The sequence below is a fragment of the Poecilia mexicana genome, unplaced genomic scaffold, assembly GCF_051168715.1.
Source record: "Poecilia mexicana isolate PSO_F unplaced genomic scaffold, ASM5116871v1 scaffold_13, whole genome shotgun sequence".
NCBI classification, from domain to species: Eukaryota; Metazoa; Chordata; class Actinopteri; order Cyprinodontiformes; family Poeciliidae; genus Poecilia; species Poecilia mexicana.
This window is the reverse complement of record NW_028263382.1, coordinates 9681724-9708196: the sequence shown is the minus strand read 5'-3', so window position 1 is coordinate 9708196 and position 26473 is coordinate 9681724. Positions and strand designations below refer to the sequence as shown.

The 26473-nt window shown below is 40.0% G+C and overlaps 1 protein-coding gene across 2 annotated transcripts in view; it reads left to right on the top strand.

Annotated features, from left to right (window-relative positions):
* The first annotated feature begins 1415 nt into the window (after positions 1-1415).
* Positions 1416-26473, top strand: part of nectin1b (nectin cell adhesion molecule 1b) — a 110924-nt gene continuing 85866 nt past the window's right edge. Inside the window, exon 1 of one of the 2 annotated variants that reach the window (XM_014982723.2) lies at positions 1416-2573. In XM_014982723.2, coding sequence (XP_014838209.2) covers positions 2522-2573 — 52 coding nt within the window. In that variant the 5' untranslated portion in view covers positions 1416-2521. The remainder of the gene's footprint in view (positions 2574-26473) is intronic. The other variant, XM_014982724.2, reaches the window with a different exon arrangement.

Genomic DNA, 26473 nt, shown 5'->3' with positions numbered 1-26473 from the left:
CATGGAGCTGTCAATGTGAATGTTCTATTGAATCGGAAAGGGAAGTTTGCAAAATATGAGGTGGTGTAGAGGCTCTAAAAAATATTGGTAAACAAGCTTTGTGTGAGATTTCAACAGGGCAAAAAAGTGTGAAGGATGTGCCTTCAATCTGAATTGTGATTCCTTTTAAGACTGTGAGAAATCCACAAAATCGTAAAATACAGAAGCAAATGTTTTCTCTGGTCACATTTGCAAGTTAAACTTTCTGAACAGCAGATTTTTACCTTTGGTTTTGATTTGCATTTCTCAGTTTTTTTGTTTTTTTTTTGTTTGTTTTTTAATTGAGAAACTAAACCACAAGCTAAGAGACGTGGTTCTATGTATGTTTAGGGGATTTTAGCCTCTTAAGCAGTGGTGGTTTCTGCGTAAATGTGGCCCTGGGCGAGGCCCTCACTCTGGGTCATTAACCCCCAAAATCCCACCTCAAACGTAAGATTTAAACAATATGTAATCGGTGGAGAATAATTAATTACTTGGTGTAATTTAATGCTTTTTAATCAAACATAGTGCTAATCTGACAAGAAAAAAGCATTAAAACAGAAATATTTGAAAGTTCATGCAGCGCAAAATGTGATTATTTTGCGCTTTCCCCTCTTTACACCTTTTGTAATTTTGATCGTTTCATACCCAATTATTTCCGTCATAATGTCCATGTCAAAAACCGACACTGTTACGTTCATCTTAGGACATCTGCAACTTTGATTTTTCTTTTTACACAAACCTCCCAAAATGAAGTCTTTTTCTCACAATTTTTGCACAATCACCCGTTTTCCATTTCATACTTTCCGATTTTAAATGTGTATTTTTCACTCATTGTAAAAGACTTTAGTTTACTAATTTATTCAGATAAAAATAATTAAAATTCTGAAATCTCATATTTAATTTGTACATTTTATCTAGAAACTTTGAATTCCATTCAATTTCAATTTATTTAGCTTTTTCTCTGTGTAGGCTAGCCAATTTCAGAAAATATGCCAGAAAATAAAACAAAAAACACAAAAATCAAAGTGTCCTTGTTAATATTATTAGATTTATTTAACATTACCTTAGATTGCAGCTACATAAATTGGAAGAGTGTAGTAGTAAAATTACAGAATAACTTTAAACTGTGGTTGTTGGGGGTTATGAAAAGTTTCCAAGGCAGGTATCAATGCATGCATGGTCGGTATGAAATGTTATGTGACTGATGGTTAATTTTCAGGCCTAAAAAAGGTGTAAAATAACCAGAACTAAAAGGCATGAAATGATGAACGGGTAAATTAACATGGATCCTTTCTCTACTTCCTAAGAAGTCAAATCAGGGACATTCAGTCCCCAGTGGGCAAGTAAACAATATCAAATTCATTTTGGGTGCTTGTGACCCCCCTAGAATGTGCTGCCCTGGGTGTGTGCCAGACCCCTCTGCCCCAAACCCCTCAACAAAAACCACAACAGCTAACATCTTCACTTTACAATGTTATTAATTCCTACTCGTCCACTCAGTATGTCCCTTTGCTGTTACACTAAATGTGCAGCCTGAAGTTAGGGCTCCGTTGCTCGCTGTAATATTTTTGCAGGACAGTTCAGGCTCCTCCCCAGCACCAACGTCACCCGATCCCTAACAAAGCGTCAGCGATAGTCGGCAACACATTGTGGTGGCAGATCTGCGGGGCGCTGCGCAAAGCGGGACCAGCAACGCTGCATTTCATGTCCCCAAAATATTCCGGGAGAAGTGCGGAAGAGCGCGCATAGAGATCTCTAGAGTCACTGCAACTTCATCGGCCGGCTGTGCTGTGCTGCTCTCTCCCTCCCCAGTCTGCTCAGTCTGCTGCAGACCGGAGGAATTTGTAACTTGCGGAACTGAAACTGGAAAGCGTGATCCGTTAGGCGCACTGTCAGTTTTCTAAGGAAGTTATTATTATTTTTAATAAACGGCCACATACTTGGAGTTGCCTTCCCAGTGTTGGAAACTTCCCAACGCAGCATCGATCGAGATCCTCCCGCCCACTTTACCTCTGATCCACAATACAGGAAGGCGGAGAGAGAGAGAAGGAGAGAGAGAGAGAGAGAGAGAGAGAGAGAGAGAGAGTTGAGCAGCCGCAGCGGTGGATGGAGCAACAAAGGCTGGATGGTTAAACTACAAGAGTCCCTCTGAGGAGAACTCAACAGCGCTTTCTGTCGTCGCCTGATATTTTCTTAACTGGAACTCTGTATCAGCTTGGATCTCATTCCGGGGACCCCATCCAGAGCAAACTCTCCAGAGCCAACCCAGCGGGGGGGAATTCGTCGCAGACGTGAAATTGATGCTTTGGCACGGAGAGTCGCGCCGCCGAAAACGTAGTTTTGCGAAAGTCTCCTGTAGCCCAGTGAGGGAGAGGTAGACCAGTCTGCGGCCGAAGTGGGATTTGCAGAAGTTGCATGCGTGTTCTTTGTCGCCTCGAGTGAGTCCCGTCCACCCGCTCTCAGGTTATCAGAAGAGACCCACCGGGATAGTTGAGGTGCCATGGAGCTGTTCGCGGGGATGTTGGCATTCCTGTTGTGGCTGCAGGTCCAAGGTAAGCCGCAGTAATCCACAGACACCAGCAGGGAATCTTCTGCCTTGTTTCACCATGACCTCCCGTCTCAGTGTGCGTGTGTGCAGGATGATTGTTCTTAATCACTCCAATATATTGGAGGTGCGAATCGATGTGATTGCATGTTTTGGCAACAAGGTGTTTAAGACTAGTGAGGTGAAAATTGGAAAGTGTTTTTTTTTTTTTTTTTTTTTGTCTCTCTCTGTCTCAGAAATCAGCCCTCTTCAAAATAAAAACGGCTGCAGAATACTTATTGGGCTGCCAAATAATGAACTTACCAGGACAGCAGGCAGATGGCGATATGTGCGAGTCATGCAGGCCAAGGCATCCTTAAGTTTCCCAATAATTCATTTTAATGGCCACTGGGCGACACGCAGTGCAGTGGAATGATAATTGAAACGTGTTATTCTTGCCTCCTATTCTGCAGTTAAACGCAAACAATCAAAATTAGATCAAATGAGGTGAATCTTTGAGGGGAGGGGGTTTAATTTGTGATATGTTGGATTTTGTTAGGGCAGGGGCGTATCCACAAAGTTTTTAAATGGGGGTCAAATGGGGGGCAGTAATAGTCCTGAGGTGACCTGTCAAAGCCCAAAAGGCAGAATACGTTTCAGGTGTTTTATGATGCTGCTGTCACATAGAGGGAGGTGGGAAGCAGAGCCAGGAGTGAGTGAAGGGGATTTAAAGATGGCACACAAAAATAGGAGATAATAAATAAATGAACTGTGGGAAATACTTAAAAAAATGAATAATCTAACAAACTCACGCTACAGATGAAGATGGAACTATTCAAACAATGATTTCCATTTATCTTTAAGTTTTCTCTTGTCTGCCAAATGGCTGCTTTTTTCTCTAGGGACCACAAAAAAAAAAAAAAAAAAAACATGTTCCAAAATACAGGTTATAGATATAATACCAAATCCAAATGCAAATTTTCACCCAGCCCCATGATGGGTGGCAACACTGTTTTCAGGAAAAGAATGACGTTTGTCTTCCAGTCTGATTTATGCCAGTTCTGGAGAAAACAACTGATAAAACAAAGTGATAAACCAGTTGATTTGTTGTAGCACATTCCATACATTTAAATTGAATCGATTTTAAATAAAAGTTCTGAGTAGAAATTATAGAAATATAATTTCTAAACACATTTAGAGAAATCAGTTAAATTCCAAAAACAATGTAAATTTAAATTAATGTTCAGCTAAATGTGCTCTTCTGGTTTGCCTTCTGTCTTTAAAAATTAGTTTGTAATTATATCAACTTTAAATCTCTTTTAAGAAGGTGTCATAATAAAATGTCCTGTTCATTAGCAATGACTGCCTTACAGTTAAGAAGCTCAGCTAGCTTGGGAGATTGACTTTAGCATTAGCCCTGTTGCTAAACTAGATAAATAAAAACTCAAATCCTTGCTCAAACACAGAATTCTTCTCGGCCACAAATCTTTAGTCCTTAACTTTTACTTAATTGATATATTAGTTCATACAGCTCATATAAACATATTAAAAACACCCTCAGGATTAAGAAGCTTAGCTTGCTAGCCAGTGTGAGTTTTGCATTAGCACTTTCTGTCACTAAGCTAGCTAAAACTTTGTTGGATACAAAGTTAAACCCTTGCTCCAACAAAAATAACAGAACTTTTTCTGAGATTTCATATTCATATATAACCTATTTAAACATTTGCACAATCCTTAGCAAATGAATTATGACATCTTCCTTAAATTTATCAAAAATATTTAGTCAGGCTTCATCACCTAAATACAATTGCTCAAGTTTGAATTTGATAATTTACTGAACACTGTGTTTTACATATACTTTATTCACATTTACAAGATTTTAATGACTAATATTTAATTCCCTCTAAGATGCCTTTGTTGTAGAGCATTTATGTGTGTTTGAAGGGGCGATAGCTGATAAGTGGATGACTAAAGTGATATTTTGACATTGATCATCTTGACATTAATGCTGCACAAAGTGACTCTGATTATTTCCACACATGCCTAATAGGCCCATCAGACTCATTGGAAGGAGTGTCATTATTCAGGTTGTATTGACAGGCTCTAATTGGAAAACAAAACAGGCCCACGAGGAGACATGTGCGTACGTGTTTGTGGTCCATTATGCTTAAGGGGGCATTTAAGGCTTAGTCGAAAGTTTTACCAGTTTGCTTACATTTCTGGAGCTTCAATTTCAAGTAAGAAAAGGAAGAAGGTCAAGTGTGGTCAAGAAATATCAGATGATGTTTTGATCGACACTGATGGGTTGATTTCCCCCCGACTGGCTGCTGTTTGTACGTGAGGTTTCCATTATCCCCGTTGTATGTCTAATAAATTTTTCCTTTTGGGATATTTTACCTCGTTCAGCTCCCTTTTCTGTAGCTTGAGAACAATCGAGATTCTGACCTTGTTGGCGGCGAGGCTTCTTGTGGGGTCATGTGTTTAAGTCTGATTGAATACTTTGATCAAACGCGCTGTCTGATTTATATTGAGATGATCCCCTTGCTTGTGGAGAAGATCAGGATTAGCTGGGTCTCTTGGGATTCGTGGTGGAAATCGTTTGAAGCTGTTCAATCAAGTGTGCAGGAAATGTCTCAAAAAGTGCCCTCCAAGCATCCTGGAAATTTCCTATTCAAGTAAAGCAGGAGCCGGTATTGAGGCATAATTAAGACGCTGTATAAATACGCTTCATGTTTATATCCTTCTCTTTATTTGATACCAAAGCAGCTAAATAATTAATGTCTGCAGATATCTTTGGGGAGAGAAGAGACTTTAATTTCTTTGGCTACATGAGTTGGTAGGACCCGTTTCTTTTGACATGCAAACACAAGAATTCGGTCTTTCACCCTGAGGTTAAAGGGCGATACCATAAATGCCCGCCTGTCTTTGATGGCCTAATTGATATACAGCATGTTTCAGGCTCCCCCCCTCCCCTCTTTTTTTAACCAAAGCACAAACAAGTGAGAGAAGGTCGAGACAAGTGAATGTATAGCAGCACAGAGAAGCCTGCTGCAGTCATCCACGGGTTGGGAGACATTTGTGCTTGTCATGGTAATAGCCATTTGTGGAAAACAAAACAGGTCCAAATTCGTAAACGGAGAAATGTTCAGAGCTGCCTGCCAAACAGACTGTCAAATGGAAGGAACAGTGAGCATAATAGATCTGTGAATAACAGCAGCAGCTCCGGTCTGCATTCTTATATCAGTGCTCGGTCTCTCCAGGATTCCAGGCTGATATTTAATTGGATGTGAATTGAGTTAGCAACCAGGTGTCTATTTTTTATGACTTGGCTCCTTTGGAGGGTCATGCTGGTCTTCCAGCCTATATTGATGTAGGTATGAGCAGTGGTGTAAAAGTATTCTCTGACTTATATTATTCATATTAGAAAGGCTTCACATTTGGGAAATCAAAGTGAATTGCTGAAGTATTCATACCGCTTCAGCGTTTTCTCATTTTGTCAAACTTTAATGTATTTCAGTGGGACTGAAACGAGTGGAGAGCTGTGAATTGGAATGCAAATAATGTTTGGTTTTCAAATCATTTTACAGAAATAAATTAGAACTCTTTTCTAATTTATTTCTGTAAAATGATTTGAAAACCAAACATTTGTGTTTGTCCTCCTGAAGTCAGCTCCTTGTAGAGACAGCATTCCCTCTGGCTGAAGTTGGAAGGGTTTTGGGGTATGTCTCTACCAGCTTTCAACATCTGGAAACTGATTCCCCCCACATTCTTCTTTGCCAAAAAGATCAAGCTCAGTCAGATCTGATAGATCGTTAAATAAATAGAGCCTCTATTGGATTTAGGTCTGGACTTTGACTGAGCCATTCCATCACAGGAAAAGCTTTAATCTAAACCATTCGTTTTATCTCTGGCTGGATGATTAGAGTCTTAACTCTTTTTCAGCCTGTAAAACGTTTTTGGTTCCAATCCCTTTAAAAAAAAAAAAAAAAAAAAGCAACACGGTGGTGGCAGCAGCATGCAGGCATGATGCTTGATGTTACCACCAACAAAATGCTGTCACCATTTTTTACAATGTGATGGTCACAGCACTGTCCCCTATTATGAAGCTTTAATGGCATCATGAGAGTATGACACTCTTATGTAACATGGTGTGTGGATATGAATGTTGACATTTAATTTACCGTATTTTGTCAGAAAGAGCCAAAGTAAAAGTTAATAATTGATGTCAGCTGAGCAGAGGACTTTTGGAGACATCCAAAGCTTCTGCCAAAAGTCAACATTAACCCATCTGGTCTTCAAGATGCTGCTGTTGTTCTCCAACAAACTTACGTTTTGTTATGCAAGAATTTAAATGACTCCATAAGAAGGTAGGACATTTATAAAACAATAAATTTTTTCCCTCTAATTCAAAATTAGGCATTGATTTATGTTGGTCTATCTCAGGGAATGCCAGTTAAACAAATTAAAGTTTGTGGTAGTGATACGGACATGTGAAAAAGCAACAAGATTTTTATTTATAGCCGTCTTTTGGTAGTTAGCTAATAAATGTAGCGCATTTTTACTATCAGGACTAAAAAAATAGTTGTTGGCGATATTAGTAATTTTTTAACATTGGTATCAGTTGGATTTGCATGTTTATTAACAAGCGATATTCATGTTCACCTTGTTGCTATTTGTTTCTGGAGGATTAGGAGAGAAGATTAGAAAAGCTAGAAAAATATACATAAAATATTGGTAAATATCGGTCATCAGCCATAACAGTGATAACATCTGTGGCTTTTACAGTTCGATATAGCTGTTAGGGATGGCCATGAATATGCTGTTGTTCAGTATGAAAAGGGATTTATCTGTGGCTCGTCACGTTGTGAACTGAGTTTGCTGCAGACTGCTGCAGTTTGTTCAACACGTCTCCTGCTCTCTCTCTCTTTCTCTCTCAAATGAGTTCGTCTAGCTGGAAGCTTCATCACACATCTGCATTTATTTTCATGTCACTAACCCCTAAACTGTTTGCTCGTTTCGATTCCCATGCGATGTCCCATAAAAGCTGTAAGTCGGCGTCTGATGTTTCCTGCTGGATTTGCCGAGCCACTGCTCTGTTGTCGGAAGCGATGAAGAATCGGGCAGCTTGATTTCTGGGCTTGTTGTTGAAAGCCTGACACACAGCACTTAACTTTGACTTGTGACAAATGGTCACATGCTGTGCTGCAGCAACTGTTTGTTTTTTGTAATCTCATTTGAAGCGTATAAAGCACTTTTGTGTTGGGAATGTCACACAGTACAGTTGGATGGATCGATTGAGAGCAGAGGGACTTTGAGGACAGTTAAAAGCTCTTTTTGGAAAAGGGAAAAAATAGATGTTTGGTGATGAGTGCTGAACCAATGTAGGGCTTCTTTAGTTCTCCAAGTGTTGGGAACACTCATGTGTACTTCTCCTAGATAAGTTCTCTCCTTACTTTTTTTTTCTTTGATGAAGGTTCTGTCCAGCACATCTGAACAAATCTCCCCTGGTTGGGTTGGGATACGGTCACTATAAAAATAAAAAGGCCCAACATGTTTTCCGTATCTTTTTTCCGTATCAAACCCTTCGAGGAGACCTCGTGCCTCTTTGCTGGGAAGGAGGCCGTTCCCATCAGGATTTGGAAAGTGTTTCATCCGTGCTTAAAGATGGACGCTTAAAAGAACTTGGACCTGAAATTTGCCAGCAAAATGGGCACCGCCTCATCTGGAGCCACCAAATGAGAGCCTCATGTCGAGTCCTGCCACATTTATTATCCTTCCCTGTTATTTATTAACTAACCGTTTCGGGCGGCTGGTGTGTTTACCCACCTGTGAAAAACTAGCAAAACAGCGTCTCTCTTTGATTCGCTCATGTAATCCCCATACTATAGTATTCACACCCCTTGAACTGGCTCACATTTTGCTACCTTCACAAAGTTCAGCACATTTAATAAAGTTCTGTTGCAGATCTTTTGCAGGATGTCTTTGCTGACTTTGCACACATAGACGCTGAGATTTTTACTAACTTTGCTTTGCAAAATAATTCATCCTCAGCCGGGCTGAAAGGAGACATTTTCAAGCCTTACCACAGACTTTAGACTTTGACTGGGCCAGTTGATCACATGAATGAGCTTTGATCTGAACCATTCCATTGTAGTTCTGGCCTTATGGTTTGGGATGTTGAGCCAGGTCTTTTGTTCTTGTCATGAGGTTATTTTTCATTTAACATCCCCATGGCATGACTCTGCCACTACCATGTTTTACAGTAAGGATGGTTGAGATTCTCCAACCTGACCTGTGGATCTCTGTACTTCAATCACTTTACATTTATGAGCCACTTCATTTTCCATCACACAAGATCCCAGAACTTTGCAGTTTTCACATGTTTTTAATATTCTATGCTTCATTTTCTGTGGTATTTCCCTCAGATTTCATCATAGTTCAACCATACAGTTGTGTTTAGAAAGTAAAGTCATTCCAGTTGACTTTTTAACTTTAACTCCCATGTCAGCCCACACACTTCAGTCACATTTCCACTCTCTAACGTGATACGAACTTGGCCCGTTTTGTATTTTTCTTCGCATGAGTGGAAGTTAATTGTGTAATTGCAGCGTGCGGCACACCTGCATGCATCCATCTGCACTTGTTGTTTCTCCAATCATGTGCTCAGGGTTCCCCTTTAATTTGTCACCTGCATGCATGTCATGGAGTCATAAGTCACATTATAATTAGCGTTTTCACTTTGTTTATGTTTTATCCTCTTTGCGGAGGAAATTCTAATTGGTTCTCCGTGGCGTTTTTGTTTTCCTCTTGGATGATATCATAAAATAAAGTGTCTCTCTGCGGATTGTGGGGCCTTGATGGCTTTTAGTTTGAATGCAAATTGCTTTGATCCTCGGCCCTTTGGGGAGACTCCCTTTGGTCCCCGCTGAGGTGATGGATGGGTGAGAGTGCTGTGAGTCCTGGGAGACTAGCTGGAGGGAAGCTGACAGAAGATTAAGCTTCGCTTTTGCTGCTGGAGCTAATGGAGGCACTTGGCCACTCAAACTTCATCTCGCACAGCATTTAGCTCATTGTGGTTCTACTGTCAGCTCTTTGGCAAATCCCCCTCAGAACACTGCATGAAGTGTCTCTGTAAAGCTCCGATTTCCTTTATTCTGTCTGTGGTGATTGTAGACATAGAGTGGCTGTTCATTAATTACAGGAGCTGTGTTTCCTCTCTTTTAAGTTTTATTCTATACACTGAATTAGTTGATCAAAGAGGGACCTCTTTTCTTTTCTTTTCTTTTTGAGTTCATGATTCTCATCATCGCTTACCCCTGTGGTCTCTGCATGAAGACTGCGTATCACAAAATAGATGAATAAAGCATGGCGAGGAGCACTGGGCCTAAATAATGGAAAGGTTATCACAAAATGGAGCATTCCTTGCATGTGGAGGATTGAATGAATGTTAAACTAAGACGGTTTTCTTCTCCTGTCAAAGTCAGCTTAGAAAAACACACATTTCAAAAATGTTTGAAATGTGTGTTTGACATCATAATCAGTGAAATACAGTAGTGGCATTATCAGGGTCTGGGGTTATTTAAAAATAGATAAAAATCACCCAACATTTCGCATGTAAACCAAGAAATTTCATTCTGAAACACTATGTTCACAGTGAAACATGGTGGTGGCAGCATCATGCTTTGGGCTTAGTTGATTGAACTAAAAAAAGTCACTTTATGCCCCAAACCTTCAGGCAGCTGAAGCTGAAGAAAGATTTTATTTTCCAGCATCATTTTGTTTCACAAAAGAAACATAAAGCTTCACCAGAATAAATACAGTCACATTTTGAGACGAATCATTTAGTCTACAACTAAATCCTAAATGTAGGATGTAGGTCCTGAAATGGGGCCTGTTGGCAAAAGATGTCTTCAAAATCTGGGGCATTTGGAGAAGGTGTGATAAAATATTAATGTGTGTGATTTTAGCTAACTCTTACCAAAGAAAACTGAATGCTTCAATTGGACGCTTGTTTTGGTTTAAGGGTGTGTCGTAAGCCTGTCACAACAAGCAATAAGTCACTTAATTAACATGAATAAAGATTAGCTGGATAATTTCCATTTGGACAACAATCGTTAGCGAGATGTCGAAATACAGCATTTTGAAAACGCTGTAAACATTTGACACCCAGTAAGAAGTTGTTAGTTTGCACTTTTTCCCCCCAAACTGGGAATATTTCCTGTTTTCCCGGTCTAAGCTGGATGATTAATATATTTGAAAACACATTCCTGGTTACAGAGACTTCATACGGCGACTTTGATTATTGTAGTTTCGGTTGCTTTGTTTATTTCTTTAGGATATCTAAAAGGTTTGCCAGATCCAGTGTTTAATGTTCTCTAAAGTTTTCTTTATGTCTTTGAGAGGGTGTTATTATTATTATTATTATTATATCAGTTGAAAATGGTCACAAAATGGCAACATTATCATCTATCGCAATCATTTCTGGGACAATATATTGTCCAGCAAAATTTGTTATTGTGAGAACTGTGTGTGCACAAATGCAACCAGATTATAACTCATATTTTACTGTTGAAGTTCTCCCTGGAAACGACCCGTTTTGTCCCCCCAGTCGGTTTGGACAGAATTTATGTCCCATTTAATGTGTTTGAATGACTCACCATGGTGTTCCTCACAAAAAACCTGGCATTTTAAAGCTCTTTTGAGGTTTATTTAGCTGGCTGTTGTTTCTATGAATGACAACGAAGTGGCACGAATCCGATCACTTGTACTGGGCGTAGCTATTTTAGGGTACTGGGGAAGTTTCATCGAGTATCAGCAGTAAACTTTCTCCCGGCCTTCTAAGGTTACCAAACCTTTTAGTCACTACATAGAGTTTGGTATCAAATCCGGCATTTGCGTTTGGCTTTCGGTCTGTCCGACGTCCTCTCCTGCTCCCTTTCCATCACCTCAGACAGCCATCATGTCGGATCAGGAAGGAACAACGCATCTATCAGCAAGTTACAGCCGCAATCCTACACCCTGAATCCTTAGAATTTCTCCTGTGTTTCAATTCAAATCGCAGCATCAGCAAAGAAAATCAATGGAAGGGCTCAAATACAGCCCAGAGCCTTTCTGATCGAGTCTCTTCCTTATTTAGCTGATCCTTGTCAGGAGATTAAACGGTTAAATTCTTGTTCTGCTCTTGAGAACTGGAAATGGATCGACTAACTGTTCTCGCTTTGTCTCGTTCTTCCCATCAGTCAGATAGTTTGATGTCTTGATCAGACTTGATCAAATGCAGATCTCTGATGGGAATGTAAATATTGCGTGTTGGAGGGCTCGTCACAGTTGGTGCCGTTCTCATCGGATCAACTCGTCGTCTTACCATTAACTTGTTCAGTTCCTCTCTTCAGTTACTATAGTTACTGCTTGGTCATTTCCACTAAAAGCATTTTCTTCCTTTTCAGAAAAGCCGCATCCATCTCTTTATTTTTCCAAGCTGCCGTGCAAGAAGAACGCAGCCTTTCACTGCATCGTTTTTTTTTTCTTTCTTTTTCCATGCAGTCGTCTTGTATTTTCTGCTTGGCTGCTTTAAGGAGAAGAAGCCATAGGGGTGTACCACTCTTTGCTCATTGTCTCAGAGTTTACAACTAGGACATTTAGTCACGAGCTGATCAGGGATCGAGAGAGAGGATAATTCCCAGCCTTCTCGCTCTGAAGCTGTATGCCTTTAAAGTACTGGGGATCTAGTAATTGCAGCTCCCACCTTTCCCTGTGACAGCCTGAAAAAGTCAGTTTACAGCGACGAACCGGGCCGATGTTCCCCCATTAAGGAGCAAAGAGGTACCAGGAAGCATTTTGAGGACATCCCGCAGTGTCTGACTATAGAGGGGGGGAAATGGATCCTGTACGGTCTTCTCTGCTCTGTTTTGAGCCGAGCCAAAGGCATTAAATTTGTAATTAGCGTGACAGGAAACATTGCACGTTCTGTTAACTCGGTGTGATCGGTTCTTCACGTCCTGGGCAGCCCTCCGTCTCTCTCGCAGCTTCTTCATTTTAAAACCAGACGAACCAGTTGGTGTCTCTTTGCCGTGATTTATTTATTTTTTGTTTCTTTTTCCGTTGTTTGTCTCCGTTAGATTTTATGCTGACTTTTGCAGTGTGTTGACGAGAGCTGGCCTGCAGCTCTGCCTCAACTCTCTTCAGTCAAACTGATAAATCAGCTCAGCTGGCTGACAAAGTAGACCAGCACAGGCTGTAAATTAAACATTAGATACAAGATGCTTCCTGGGAACAATAGCCACTCTGTACTTTGCCTCTGTTTTATGGTTTTTGATATTAAATTATTCTAGGGTGAAATAACAGGAAATTAGTGGCAGCGGAGTTATTTTACAGTCAATCTGTTGTAATGTATTTCAGCAGGATATTATTGTATATTGGATTACAGCTGGAAATCTAAATCCTTTACACAATGGTATAGCATCAAGCAGACTTTAAATGTTTTCAGTGTGTTAATGTATTTTTGGCAGCAGCAGCACCACTATAAGTAGCCAAGTCTTGTTAAAACAAGATGCATTACCGCTGCTTTATAAACTGAGGTTGATAAAAATGAATTTCTTTCAAGCTAGTTTTGTCTTTCATTTAGGGGTAATATCAAAATGACAGAGCAGCTTGTCTTGGTTACATTAGCATTGAAGAAACATGCAACATTTAAAAAAAGCTAGTTTGTGTGTATATTTGTTATAAGCCTGGAAAATGCATTGCAAACTCGCTATTGTAATATCACACACAATATACATATTGGGGAAAAACCGCCATGCTACTTGACACGTTATTGGCTAGTGATCACATAGCAGAAAATCCAGGAATGCCATTCCTGCGCTCATGATGCTAAACTCAGCATTTGCGCCAGCGTTTCCCAAAAGTAATTCGAGTAAAAATAAAATGTTTTTCACAACCTGTAATGAAAAGATAAAAAAAATCAGACAATATATGAAGAATTTCAAGCAATGTGAGAAAATCGCTATGATTCGCTAACTATTAGCTGTAAGGCACACAAGTTAGTTTCAGAGGACCATATCTGCTCTAAACTTTAATTCTCCTCAGATTTCTTTTAGAATTCAGTTAGAATTTATTAAAGCTATTATCCTGTTTGTGAAAAGACAAAAAATATATTTCTAAATGCTTTTTGGTGTTAAAATGTAGAAGAAAAATCATTAAAAAATGGTCAAAGTTAAAACCTTGACTAGAATATAATACACTGATTACATTTTGTGGAAAATAGTTTTTATTTATGTAACTTCTGCATAGAAAAATTGGACGTCTCAAAGTTATAGTTTATCTCCATTTCTCAAGGTCACAATGTCATGAAGCAGCACATCTCATCAGCTGGATGCAGCTCTACAAACACAGTGCTTTCTCAGTGACTAAACTGAATTGGAATGCATTCATTTTTGCTAGATATCCATTAGATTGAAAAGCCTGTACATAACTGGATTTAAGTAGAATAACATAAACTGAATTACTTAGTAGTTTTTATGAATTTGCTCATCTTTGGATTATAATTAGATTAGATTATAAAACATCTGTACCTTTCCTGCATTGCATGAAGCAGTTGCTTCAGAAAGTGAGCTTGCCCTGCGCTCACTGCGATGCGCTCATTGTGTCAGAGCTTCGCTAATCTAACATGACAGTAAATAAAACATGAGCAAGTGAACTGTAAACATAATGGAACAAACAAAGACCAACTCGGTGTGACAGGAAAATGTATACACACGTTATTTATTGTTCTGGTTTAAATGATTACAGAGGATAAATTTACATGTAAATGATGTGTATTTAAATGTACTTTGCTGTAGATATGAAATGCAATAAGATATTGTCATTACATTCCACATCAAATTTGCTTTGATGCATTTTTTTATAGAAGTCTAAGATGAACAATGAAATAAATATTTGCAATCTGGTAACAATAGATGTATGGATATACAAGAAGTTTTATTTATTAACAGCACATTTTTGAAACAAGTGAATCAAATTACAGTTTTTTTTTTTACATAATTAATAGGAAGTTTACTTTAATTTATTTACATAAATTGGCCAATTTTCCATTGGGTGGTTTTGACTGATGATCTACACTAATACATTTTTAGATTTTTTTTCAGATACATAAACTTTCATGTTTCTTTTTATATGTCAAAGATTCAAACTCACAACTGGAATGCCACTCAAATTTTCAGTCAAATTAAACCATAAATTGATATCATCCTGGATCTTCTTGACATGTTTCACTTTTGTAAATTGAAGCTGGTTGTTTGATAAATCCTAACTGCACTATTTATGTCCAAAATTTTAGGGAAAATATTTTTAAAAATTCATACTAATCAATATCATTGCAAGCCTTCAGACTCCATCGCTGGACATCTTCTCATCTGAAGTTGAGCTCAAATTTAATCATAACTTGCAGGACAAAATTTGAGCATTTCTAAAATTTTGCAGCGTTTTAGTCTGCGGCTACGAAAAATGTTTCCAGTTAAAGTGTTCCTGAAATTTCCATCATGGTGCCACATAACTGAAGCTCTCCCAAGTCTCAGAGCTTATCTCCTTCAAAAAAAAAAATCCTTTCATTTCCCTCGTTTACTTTCTATAAATCTTGGTTGTGCACCTACCACCTTCTATCTTTCTTCTCCCCCCCGTCTCCTCTCTCCGGTTTCCTCGCTCTCCCTTTGAGGATGGCGCACGCCGAGTGTTGGCTTGGATAGCACTTGATACAAAAGGGGGTTTGTTTCATGAAATGTTTCCTTTTTTAATGAGCGATGGTGTTCGCTCATTTAATATTCCGCACCGATATCTCTCCGGGAGCTGACTGCGCTTCAAAGCAACAGCGTGGTTGTAAACGGGAGTGGGTGACGGGGGTGCTTCAGCAGCGGTAGTGGTTGAATGAAAGACTTGGGGGACATGGGAGGGGGGGTTTCTTATAAAACACAAACACAGGTTTATTTATTCTCCCTGACATATAGCTAAGCTTCCAGCGAGCTGCAGCTCGGTGCAAAGCTCCTTAGTGCCCCCGCCCTGTGCAGGCAAACTATAAAAATATGAGTGATAACAGGTCAGCTCATATTTCTCTCTGTGTGTCTCGCTGCTCCTTGTTTGGATCAACTTTACACACAATTTCTCAGTATAAATAAGAGTTGAGTTGTTTACATATCAATACATATCCTGTTCTTCCACCTCACACCCGGTTTCCTCCGTTAGTGGTGTATGAATTTATAAAAGCACCTCACGTTGGAAAACTTTGATCTTTTTTTAATGTATTTTTGTTCTCAAACTTTGCTCTAAGACAAATGGAGATGAGTGTGGAGGTGGCCTGCTGTGCAGAACTCATCCCATCACTTTGGTAATGTGGCAGACCGTGACGCTCTCTGCCCAATACGGGGAGCCGTTCAGCAGACTGGCACCCAGAGCTCATATCCAGGTAAAATTTCTTCCACCGTGGATTTGTCACCCTTGTCATTCTCCCGCCAGTCTGTCTGACACGCTGTCACATTGGTCCACGGAACAAGATGTTTCAATTTCCCAGTGAAGCTTGAATAATTTACTATTGCCTTTGGCTTCCATTGAACTGTGTCTGATATCCTCTTCTAATGTCGTTTCGTACTTAGAATGACCTCCGACTTTTAAGAAAGAAAATAAACGTCCGACTCCCAGCCTGTACGTTGATGTTTCTGCTTTCTCGCTTGCTTGTTATTTAGTTATTTGAATCTTCATATAGATCCACTTTGGAGTTAAAAATAGTGCAACAATCAGTTCAAGGTATCTTCCTGCATCTACTCGGCAACTTTTTTTAATGTTTCAGCTTGTATGCACCAAGCATCCAGCATACTATGCAAAACAAGGTGAAAGAAGACATTTTGTATTTCTCACATTTAAAATAGAAGCACAATAAGCACTGTGTAACACAGACCTTAGTAGAAAATATGCCCACTTACATGTAAAAGCAGAATCAACCAGTTCTGCTGCAGTTTAGTGCTAAATTGTTTTAGAGACTGACAGTCTGGAAAGCAGACGGTTCCAGCAGACATCATCCTGACCCGGGCGCAGCCTTGAGTCGTAATGCAATCAGTGCTTCAAGTAAAATGTTAATATTTCAAAGCAGTTCACAATTTGTTATGTTTGTTATATTTTATCTTTTGCAAGGACACATTTTTTCTACTCCAGCAAAAGAATGTCAGAGTTGAGACTAATTCACTGTTTATCGCCAAATATTGAATAGACAGGGATCATGCATAGCATTATGACCACTCAAAATTTGCTTTCTTTTAAATTATATGGCTAGTAATTTGTTAGGATTTTAATTTGACATGCTGACCCACTACATCCTTTCATTGCTGTTGCCTCTTAGGACAATTTGCCGTGCTTGAAAGCAAAATGCTTCAGGAAAGATTTGAAGAACGCTACAATAAATTTAAGATGTTGACTTGGATTCCAAATTTCTCTAATCCAGATCCAGTTGGACGTCTCTGTTCAGATCTGGACAAACAGGTTTTGCATTCGGGTGCACACACTTCCTGGTTGCACATCAAGGAAATTCCCTGAGTTGCACTTGGGAGGAGACAGTCATGCTTGGGTGTTGGATAATAAAATCTTTGTTGAAGGTCAAAGACAGATCTAGGTTATAGTTGACCACAATCTTATTACCAGCTGGCATTGACATTTTGTCTTGGCTACTTTGCTGCTTTTCCCTGAAGGTAAATATTTCAAATCCAGACTGGATGCGTATGAAATGCCTCCTCCGACCCCCCGGTCCCCTTCGGTCTGCGTCTCCTCTTCACATTACGTCTTCCAGCTCAACAACTTCTGCCAGGGGTTTCCACATGGGGGCCTCCACTCTGGCAGCAGCCTTCTTGGCTTTGGGGTTAGTGAGCAGAATGAACCAATCAGCAATCTGGAAAAGGGCTTTGATACCAGTAAAGGAATCACAAGGGGCCATTTTGTAATTCACAGCAGTTGTAAGCTCCACCATTCAACTTGCCAAATGTCACGTCAGGCCAGAGAGGCAGAAAGTTGGGGAGAGCTGAGAAACCACCCCCCGTCCTTCTGCCCCCCTAAGGTTGTTTTTTTTTTTTTGCCCTGTAATAAACGAGCAAGCACCCACTCACGGTCTGGCAGCCGTTTCTGGAGTCTGCTTTTCTACCTCGGTTTTCTTCTCTCTTCACATAGGTAACATACAAATATTTACCTCTGAAGATTGGATATGCTGCTCTAAATTGTTCCCAGGACTCAGGAGCGTTTTGGTCAGGCCGATGACGCTCAGAAATACGAACAAAAGCGTTGAAAATGTGTCAGAAACTGATGAAGTCCCTGCTCTTTTACAGCCTGCAGACTCACATCCCTCAGGGTTGAGTTTCAGATCTTTTTGCTGAATAGACCTAAGTATTGCATCGTCCTTTCCAAGATGCATGGGGGTGAAATGGCGAGGAAAATAACAGCCAAAACATAAAAAAGAAAGAAAAAAACGAACTTGAGATTTACATGCAGACCTTGCGGGGATGGGAGTGAACAGCAGTCACGCTGTTCTTGAATAAGGCTATGTTCCAGGGGTGAGTCTGCTTTGACTTGAAATAGTGTTTTTGGCTGACGTTCTGTTTAGGCACATTTGGGGCCTGCTCACTGGAAGAAAAGACTCAAGCAAGTAAAAGTTCATTCAATTTTTTACAGCTCATTAGGTCTTTTTTGTTTCCACACGGGAGGCCCCTGAACTCTTTAAAACCTCCCCACGTTCTCTATTAAATCTATCTTCAAGCAAATTAATGGCTCATTGAATAATTGTGAGAATGCTATTATGCATTAAATAAGGGAATTTGGAATGAAATGGGAAGATCTTCTTGTCATATTAATTAAAGGATTCCTTATTCTGAGTGTTATGCTCCATTTTAAATCAAGTTAGTTGAAGTCGGGACGTAACTGGGTACCTAGATCTGGATTTAGGAGGATATTGGCCTCTGGACTGGACTCACTGTTTTGGAACTTCTTTTACGTATGCAAATAAGAATAGATGGATCTATTTACATGTGTTTTAATAGGCAGTTCCTTAATCTTGGGAGATCGGTGATCGGCTTCAAACGTTTGAAAATCAACCACCGTCCCCTTTTTTTCTGCCGTGAGGGATTGACTGACAGACCCGCCCACCAGGTCATGTCTGCACTTGTGCCGTTAACAATAGTCACTGCTGGCAACTTTGGTGACTTTCTCGCTGTATTTAGCAACTTTTCAGACCAAAAAATTGGTATCTGTCAGAATCGGAATCGACAGGTCAAGCTTTTAAACGATTGGTGATCAGTTAGAAAACTGCAACTCCTAATCAAAATGACATTTGTGTTTGTTTAGCTTTCCTCATCTTGACTTTCCCATGTTGTTTTAACCAGCTGACTGGCAATGTGCAGCCAAATTAGTCTTTTTTTTTTTTTTTAAAGAGGTGAAAGTATAACTAGCAAGATACCCAGAAATGCTCAGCAACAAGTGGCAGCACAGGCCTCTGCTGTTGAAGAAAACTTGGTCACTTTGGTGTGTCATTTCTATAAAAACTTAGGAATGGTATAATATAAAATGTGGGAAGCACAACTTTTAAGAACATTGGCATTCCTTTGCTGGCAGGTAAAGGCCGAATAGAACCTGTCATGCCTGAATGCGAGTAGCTGAAATATACCAAAAATCAAGAAGGTTGTCATAATGTTTGATGGTTTTTTTTAATATAAATGACTTACACTTTGTTGGAAAGGTAAAAGTGCCTGACCTTGCACAACTGCGGCCTTACGGGTACCAAAGGAAAGAAAAATGTAGCGGCATGAAACTGCATTGCCAAGGATGTGCTACATCTCTGCTGTTTGTGAGATTTAAAGAGACAACTCCTGTTCGAGTTGGTGATGCTCACGAGACGGTCGTGCAAATGAGGGGAATGACTGCTGATGTCAGTGCTGGGGAGTTGAAGGGTTAATCCCATTGGGTTGTTTGCTGTTATGCTCGTGTGATTCTGGAGGAAGTTTTTCTGACCGGATTCCAGGTCAGTTTGTTGTGCGCCGCACTTTGCTGTCTCCCCCATCCTCTCTTTTCATTCTCACACTACTGATGCTTTGTGACTGCCGTCGGGTGTGTGTGTGTTTATTTTTGCTGGGAAGACTCGGGAAAGGATGCACTGAGGCATAAACGCACGTGTGTGTGTGTGTGTGTGTGTGTGTGTGTGTGTGTGTGTGTGTGTGTGTGTGTGTGTGGGCATGTGCGCGCGCATGACTGTGAGCACAAATGCACACGGCTGCGCGCGGGCTCGAGGCCGAGGCAGCGCCGCGTTGCCGGCCCTGCTCCCCCCCGATCCTGACCCACTTTCTTTTTCCCCGCTCGTCACTCCCTCTTTAATTGCCGCGCAGCACACTGAGGCCATCTGCTCGGCTGAGGCCTGTCGCCATGGAGATGCTGGGAGGCTTTACGGATTTGCTGTGAACTGACCAACAGGGAAATGGAGGTCAGGGGATGGGGGGAGGGTGTTGGACAGTTGTAGGGGTCCTAGAGCTGTAGTGTTGACTTTGCACTAGTGCAGCTGAAACACACACATCTTTTTTTTATTGTTGTTATTATTTTATCCAGGAGCCCTGACAGATTTTCCAAATTCCGTCCCTTACTGTAGCCTGACATGACATTTAATAACACTGGGAGCAAGCTGCGAATTCCTGCACCAAAAAACTGAAAAGTTTTATTGTCAGCAATAATTTCATTGTCTGTATGTCAGTGAAACTTCTTGGCGACTCCCAAGGACAAAACGGAGCTTCCTTAATGCAACCAATTACACCGTTGGTTTTTGCCAACAGAACAGTTTTAGACAAAAGGCTATTTGTCTGTGTTAAGATTACAGTGTTGCCAGATGTATATTTAGCGTCATCTCATCTGCCTGCTCCAATCACGCTGAGCTGTGTTCCTTTATCCTTTCGAATGCCTTTGTATATTTTGCTGCTCGTGCCCATTTCCTTTTCAATGACACGCCTGAGCGGGGAAGCTAGGTTTCCAATTAACACTCAGGCGTATTTCATTGCCTTGGACTGCACAGTTAGGTCACCACACTTTCATCAAGCCTGTATTGTGTGTTGTTGAGGCAGCCAGATATTCCATTCCTGCTTTGCGTGATTATTTGAGCAAATAGCTAAATGTGGTATTTTACTCCGCGAGAATGTTTTCCTTAAATGTCTCTAATGGAGTCTGGGTATTGACCTCTTGGCACACGAGCAGCGCCGGGCTTTGGGAAACACTTTTTGTATTTACTCCTCTTTTAAAGGTCAATATTGGTAGCTGTCATTTCTGAAGTGCCATTTATAGGTCGGTACCTTATTAGTAATCAGGTGGAGTTTGGATCGATGCAGCTCCTGTCCTGTCTGTGTCACCGAAGTGCCAACATTACGACTTGTAAATTAATAGCTATTCCAATCACCTGTGACACATTAAGAGAAAGCGTGCAGCTTAGTGGTGCTCATTCAGGAAATGTTTTGGCTACTGATCAATTTAAATGTTCTAATTAGAGGTTTGCGTTTCACTTTCCTTCTGTTCTGACAACAAATAAATACCATTGATTCCAAAGTTGAGGTTAGCAGAATATAAATGTATAATTTTTATGAATGAAAAAGATATACCTGCTTTTATTTAGTACAGAAAAGCAATGAGTATGTTCCTCCTAAATACAAAAAAAAAATATTACTAGCAGTGTACATTAAGCTCGCAACACGAGACTCAGATTTCTCAATGGAATGTTACTTCAAATTGATTGTGGAAAATTTTCCTATTCACGTATTTTTCATATGAAGAAAGTTTGAGAAACTGAAAAGCAATGCTGCTGCTCACGCTATTGGAGCGACATTCATTTTACTTGTCGTTGATTGGCTTTATTCCAAAGACTTGAAATAATAATAAAGAAGCTGAATGTTAGCTTCTCCGCTAGTGCTAAGATGGCTTCCACTTCACATATTGGTGAATTGGAGGTAAATTTGTTGTTTGCATGATTAAAATGGGCAGGTGTAAGCATTTTCAGAAGAGGTCACGAATGTTTGTAGATTTCAGCTGTACAAAATGTTCCCAGTAAGCACATTTGGATGGTATTAAATATAAACCTTTTTCCAAAAGGTTCATGACAGTATATCATCTGGGACACTGGTTGGAGAGCTTACCTCAGCTTCGCACTGAATAGCTAAGAAACGGGAGAAGGCTGCTATTTTTGTGTGATGAATGAACTGCTAATATAGTCAACCTGTCATGGAAGCCAGTCTAAACTATGATGGCAGGTGTCCACCTTTTCTGTGTGTTTCTGTGCTTATAGTGTGTTTTTTTTTACTAGACTGCCTAACAGAAGTCAGGTTGTCAGAATACGCTGACTTTGATGCCGTCAACATCTGCATAGATGTCTCCGACAGCGTTTTATGTTCCTCCATCACCCACCGGTGATGGAGTAATACAGGAGGCAGTGACAGCGGAAAAGGTAGCCCTGTCAATTTAGACTCCAGTGAGCACTTGATCTCTGAGCTGCCTGAATGTACAGTCAGAGCTGAAGTTAACAAGACAATGTACCCAATACCTGTAATTGGACCAAGCCCTTTTTGGTACTTTGAAAAAAAAAAAAAAAAATGGCGAGATCCGTCTGTCAGCTTGCACTTCAGTCAAGGTCGTGATGTTGCGAGCCGGGTGTGTTGTGTTCGCCACGGCGCCCTTGGTCCGATCACAGCTTAGCCAGCATCTGCTGTGCAGAGGTGGGGTGAAGAGGGCTGCACACTTCGGATGGTGCACTGGATTATGTGCTTGGAGAGATTAATCAAATCGTATGATGCCTTCCAATAAAATGGTTACCAAGTTTACTTTCATCCAGGCGGTTTGGCCAACGTTTTCACCTCAAGATGGTTTGAAGGGTATTTTCTGGGTCTCTGCTGTCACTGCCAAAGGGACAGCACAAATATGGTTTGATAAATATGGGCTCAGGGACTGAACTGTCCTTCAGTCAGATTCTATCAGGGAAATGCAATGTTGATCTGTTTCCTTTGGAGCTAGAAATTATCATAGCTTGAAGAAGTTTGAGAGAGTTACGTGAAGTGAATAACTGTGCAGTATTTTTCTTACATTTAACAAGTGATTACAAGTTGCAAAGGCTACAACTAGTGGGCTAAGATGGAGAGTTGGCAGATGGCTCCCCTCTTCATCCAGGCAGATATCCAACGCAGATATCCCCAAAACACCGTGGTCTCCAGCAGTAATACTGTAAACTCACAAGGTAGGGATTGGGACCAATGGCGTGTGGTAAAGCCAGAAAGATCTTGTGATATTTCATATATAAACCAGAGTTTCTGTGGAGTCTTAAAAGCCCCTGAAACAGTCGTGCTGCTCAGACCTGTTGTGCCTCTGGGAAATTAAAATCGGTGTGTACTTGTTAATTATCCACTATCACCTTCTTCGTTTTGAGAAAGCCTGTAATAAACAAGCTTTGGCTTGGACATGAGGAATTTGGCATTTGATTTAAATGTACCATGATTAAGTTTTAATGTTTAGAAGGTGTTGAAGTTATGTAACCTTGTGTTAATCACTGCAGTCACATGTCAGGACTGGAAAAACCAACTTAGCCAAACAAGTGTTTTAACACGCCTATGTTAGTAAAGTGTAAGTGATCAGGTAAGTTAAATCATTTATGGTCTCAAAAAAAGCCTTAAATTCAACTTTGAGATTTATTTTTGAGAAGTTATTACACATTAAAAACCACTTGTGGGCCAATTTTTTACTTCAGCAACAAAGCAAGGGATGTCACAGGGCTGCAATGAGGTTTCGCAGCACGAGATCTGCCGATATTTTGGAAGTATTTCTTGTCAAAGTGACGTCTATTTTGCATACAAGTGCTGTCACGTTTATATTGGCATGTGACTTCATTTAATGTGAGTTTAAGCTATTAGTGTAAGCTTAGTACACTAATACTGAGCTTAGAGGACACACCTCTCAGAGGTGGGTCCAAGCACCTCTGGCACTCTTACTTTAAAGCAAGAAAGCAGATTAAAACTTATTATTTGCCTCACTTGGTTACATAAGCACTGAAGATTCCTCCGACATTTAAAAAATGTTTGTGTGGGAACACTTTGAATATTTTGTGCAAAAAAATCATCTGAACAATATGTAAGGGCTGTTGCTAAGTATTGCTAAAACCTCATCTAATTCTCAGGAACCCATTATCATGTATTGCAAGCTGGACGTTTTGTTTCATTTCATTTTAAAGGCATCTTTTCAACCTAACGCTGATTGGTTAACTTGCTTAGCAACAGGCCTCTCAAACAGGTACTTAGATTCACATAATCAGGCAAAGTGGTAGTTTTACAAGGCAAACCAATAGTCTATCTCTGTATACAGATAACCCAAGAAAATCCCTAAAACACTGTTGTATTCATGTAAGCAAAAATTGTAAACACCAAGTTAGCAATTAATGAAAAAAACTGTCTGTATAATTGCTGGATTTGACATCATCCACCTGCAGGTTCTTGTCAGAATCCGAGTTGGTTAAGGGTGCTTGTATTAGCCGGCGCAACAAAAGTAAATGTTTCTCTTGGACAGCAGTGGAAGGAAGGGTTCTTCACTATTCAGCAGGAAGGCAATCAACTCAACCACTCAATGGAATATTTATTTATTTACCCCCCCGAAGCCACTTTGGTCTGCAAAATCCCCGGAGAGGAAAACGCATTAAGCCACATACTGTATTTACTTGTGTCTGCTTGATGCTGATGTACGAGGGCAGGCCAGAGATGGAGAATAGGAAATTGATCATCAGTGAATGAGTGTCAGGGGAATCTTGACATCCACAACCGTTTTTCACGCTTTGAGCTCAGAGAATCCCTGAGGCAGGGAGTTGCCACCTTCAGAGAATACAGCTACTTACTAAGTAGATTAGGACTTTGTTGTTAGTTCAGGCAGACGCACTTCAGTGGTGTGCTGTGTTTGATTGTACAAGATAATTGACTCGCCGACGTCTGAGTAGTGAACCCTGCTACGTCTCCTGATGCGTTTTCACTCACAAATGAAGAGTAAGAGCATTCCCATGCAAGGTAAAAACAACAAAACATTCATGAAAGTTACAATCGCACTAGAAGTATGTGCGTGCAAATTATTTGGTTGAATTGTTGACCTAAAGACCTTTGCACAACCGAATGATTTGCAACAGTGCATGCATAAATTGCTGACCTTGAAGGTCTCTGCATTTACAGTTAGTCAACTTAAGAAAAAAAGTCACAATTTTATTTGCAAACATTGTCAGCTTCAAGACATTTTCTTTGTTTTAGAAAAAGTTGAAATGGATTTTGGCATCCTCAGTGGACCAGAAGTTCAAACATAATCACTACAGTTAATAGAAGTGGTAAGATGTCCTCAATAAAACTGGACCTTTAAATACCAACAGGAAGTGGTTTTATTTTAGAACAAAGGAAAAGGCACAGCGTTGTATTAGCAGCTGATTAAACACTGTGCTCTTAGAGAAACCTCATAGTCAGCCATTTGTTCGGCAGTATTCTTGGCAGATCTAGTAAATGGGACAGTCTAAGCACTAATCCCTTCAGCAAAAGTGTGTTTTATGTACTATGAACCCAGAGAATCTCTAACATTCATGAAGAAAAGTCCTCAGGTGAATGTTAAGAAACATTGAAGCTGAGGTTTTTATGGGGGAAAAATAAATTATTTTCCAGGCTGCATAAAGATAATATGGCGATTGATGTCTGGTGTTTGGAGGGTGAGCAGTTACTAGGTGCTTTTAAAGGGCCAACACCACACAAAGCTTTAGGAAAAGCTAATTATAAAGCATCAACTTCAGTTCAAATAATATCTGCGCTTGAAAGACTACAAACACCAATTTAATTTTTACATAATATGTATATGTTCTATAACAGCCCTTGATATGGTATTTATGTCTAGTTCTCTACTGTCTGTGTTTCATTTTGTTCCTGCATGTAAAGTTGTTGTGGAAAAAGAGGGAGAACAAGAGGAGAATAAATGGAACTGCCCCCCCCCCCTTCAAAATAAGAGCATGAACATAAACGTTTAACTGCTTGAAGACGTCACAGCAGTCGAAAGCCAAAACTTCAACACAGACATTGAATTTTATTCAGCTGAAAGTTTAGAAAACAGCCATGTAAGTTAGTGCTAAAGAATTTATCTGGAAGTATTAATGTAGGGGGAGCTAAGCTAATGTTTTCAGAGTTGGCAAAAACACTAAACAAAAAAATTAGTTCAGGAATTAGCGCATTAGTGTGCCAACTTCTGGCATTGCTGTGCATAAGAATGATATTTTTAAAAAATCCTGCAGTCAGAATGCATTTGAAAGTTATCAACAGAGAAGATTGGGCTTATTTACACGGAAATGGAGGTCGGAGGCGGTTCGCCACCGACGAACTTCCTGTTTGCATCATACTGACACTGTAATGTGAATCCAGTGGTTCACTCAAACCTCTATAATATTCTACTTGTTACTCATAAACCTTTACTGCAATATTACAAACTGTCCCCTTATCTGAAAAATGCATGAAAAAAAAAATCTAGCTTAAATATACATGTAACATAAATTTAATCCATGATTGAAAGGATTTTTTTTATGTGCCTTTGATGCTCGGCTTTCCCACACACCTCAAACAAAGCTGTAGTCTTACAAATCTGTCAAAATCTTAGTAGTGAATCAATGAAAACTACCATTAGAGGCTGTGTCATACTTTGAATTGAGGGTGTTTTTTAAGGGATAGAGAACAGGATCTCCCAGGCATGAATGAGCCCTTTGTGCTTCATGTGTGGACTCATTTGTTTGGCTCATCATGTAGCGACGGTATTGAATTTTATGTGGTGGATGTGAAAGTAGACTTTTATGAATAATGAGAGGATTACTGGCTTTGCTGTTTCATGATGATGCAAGTT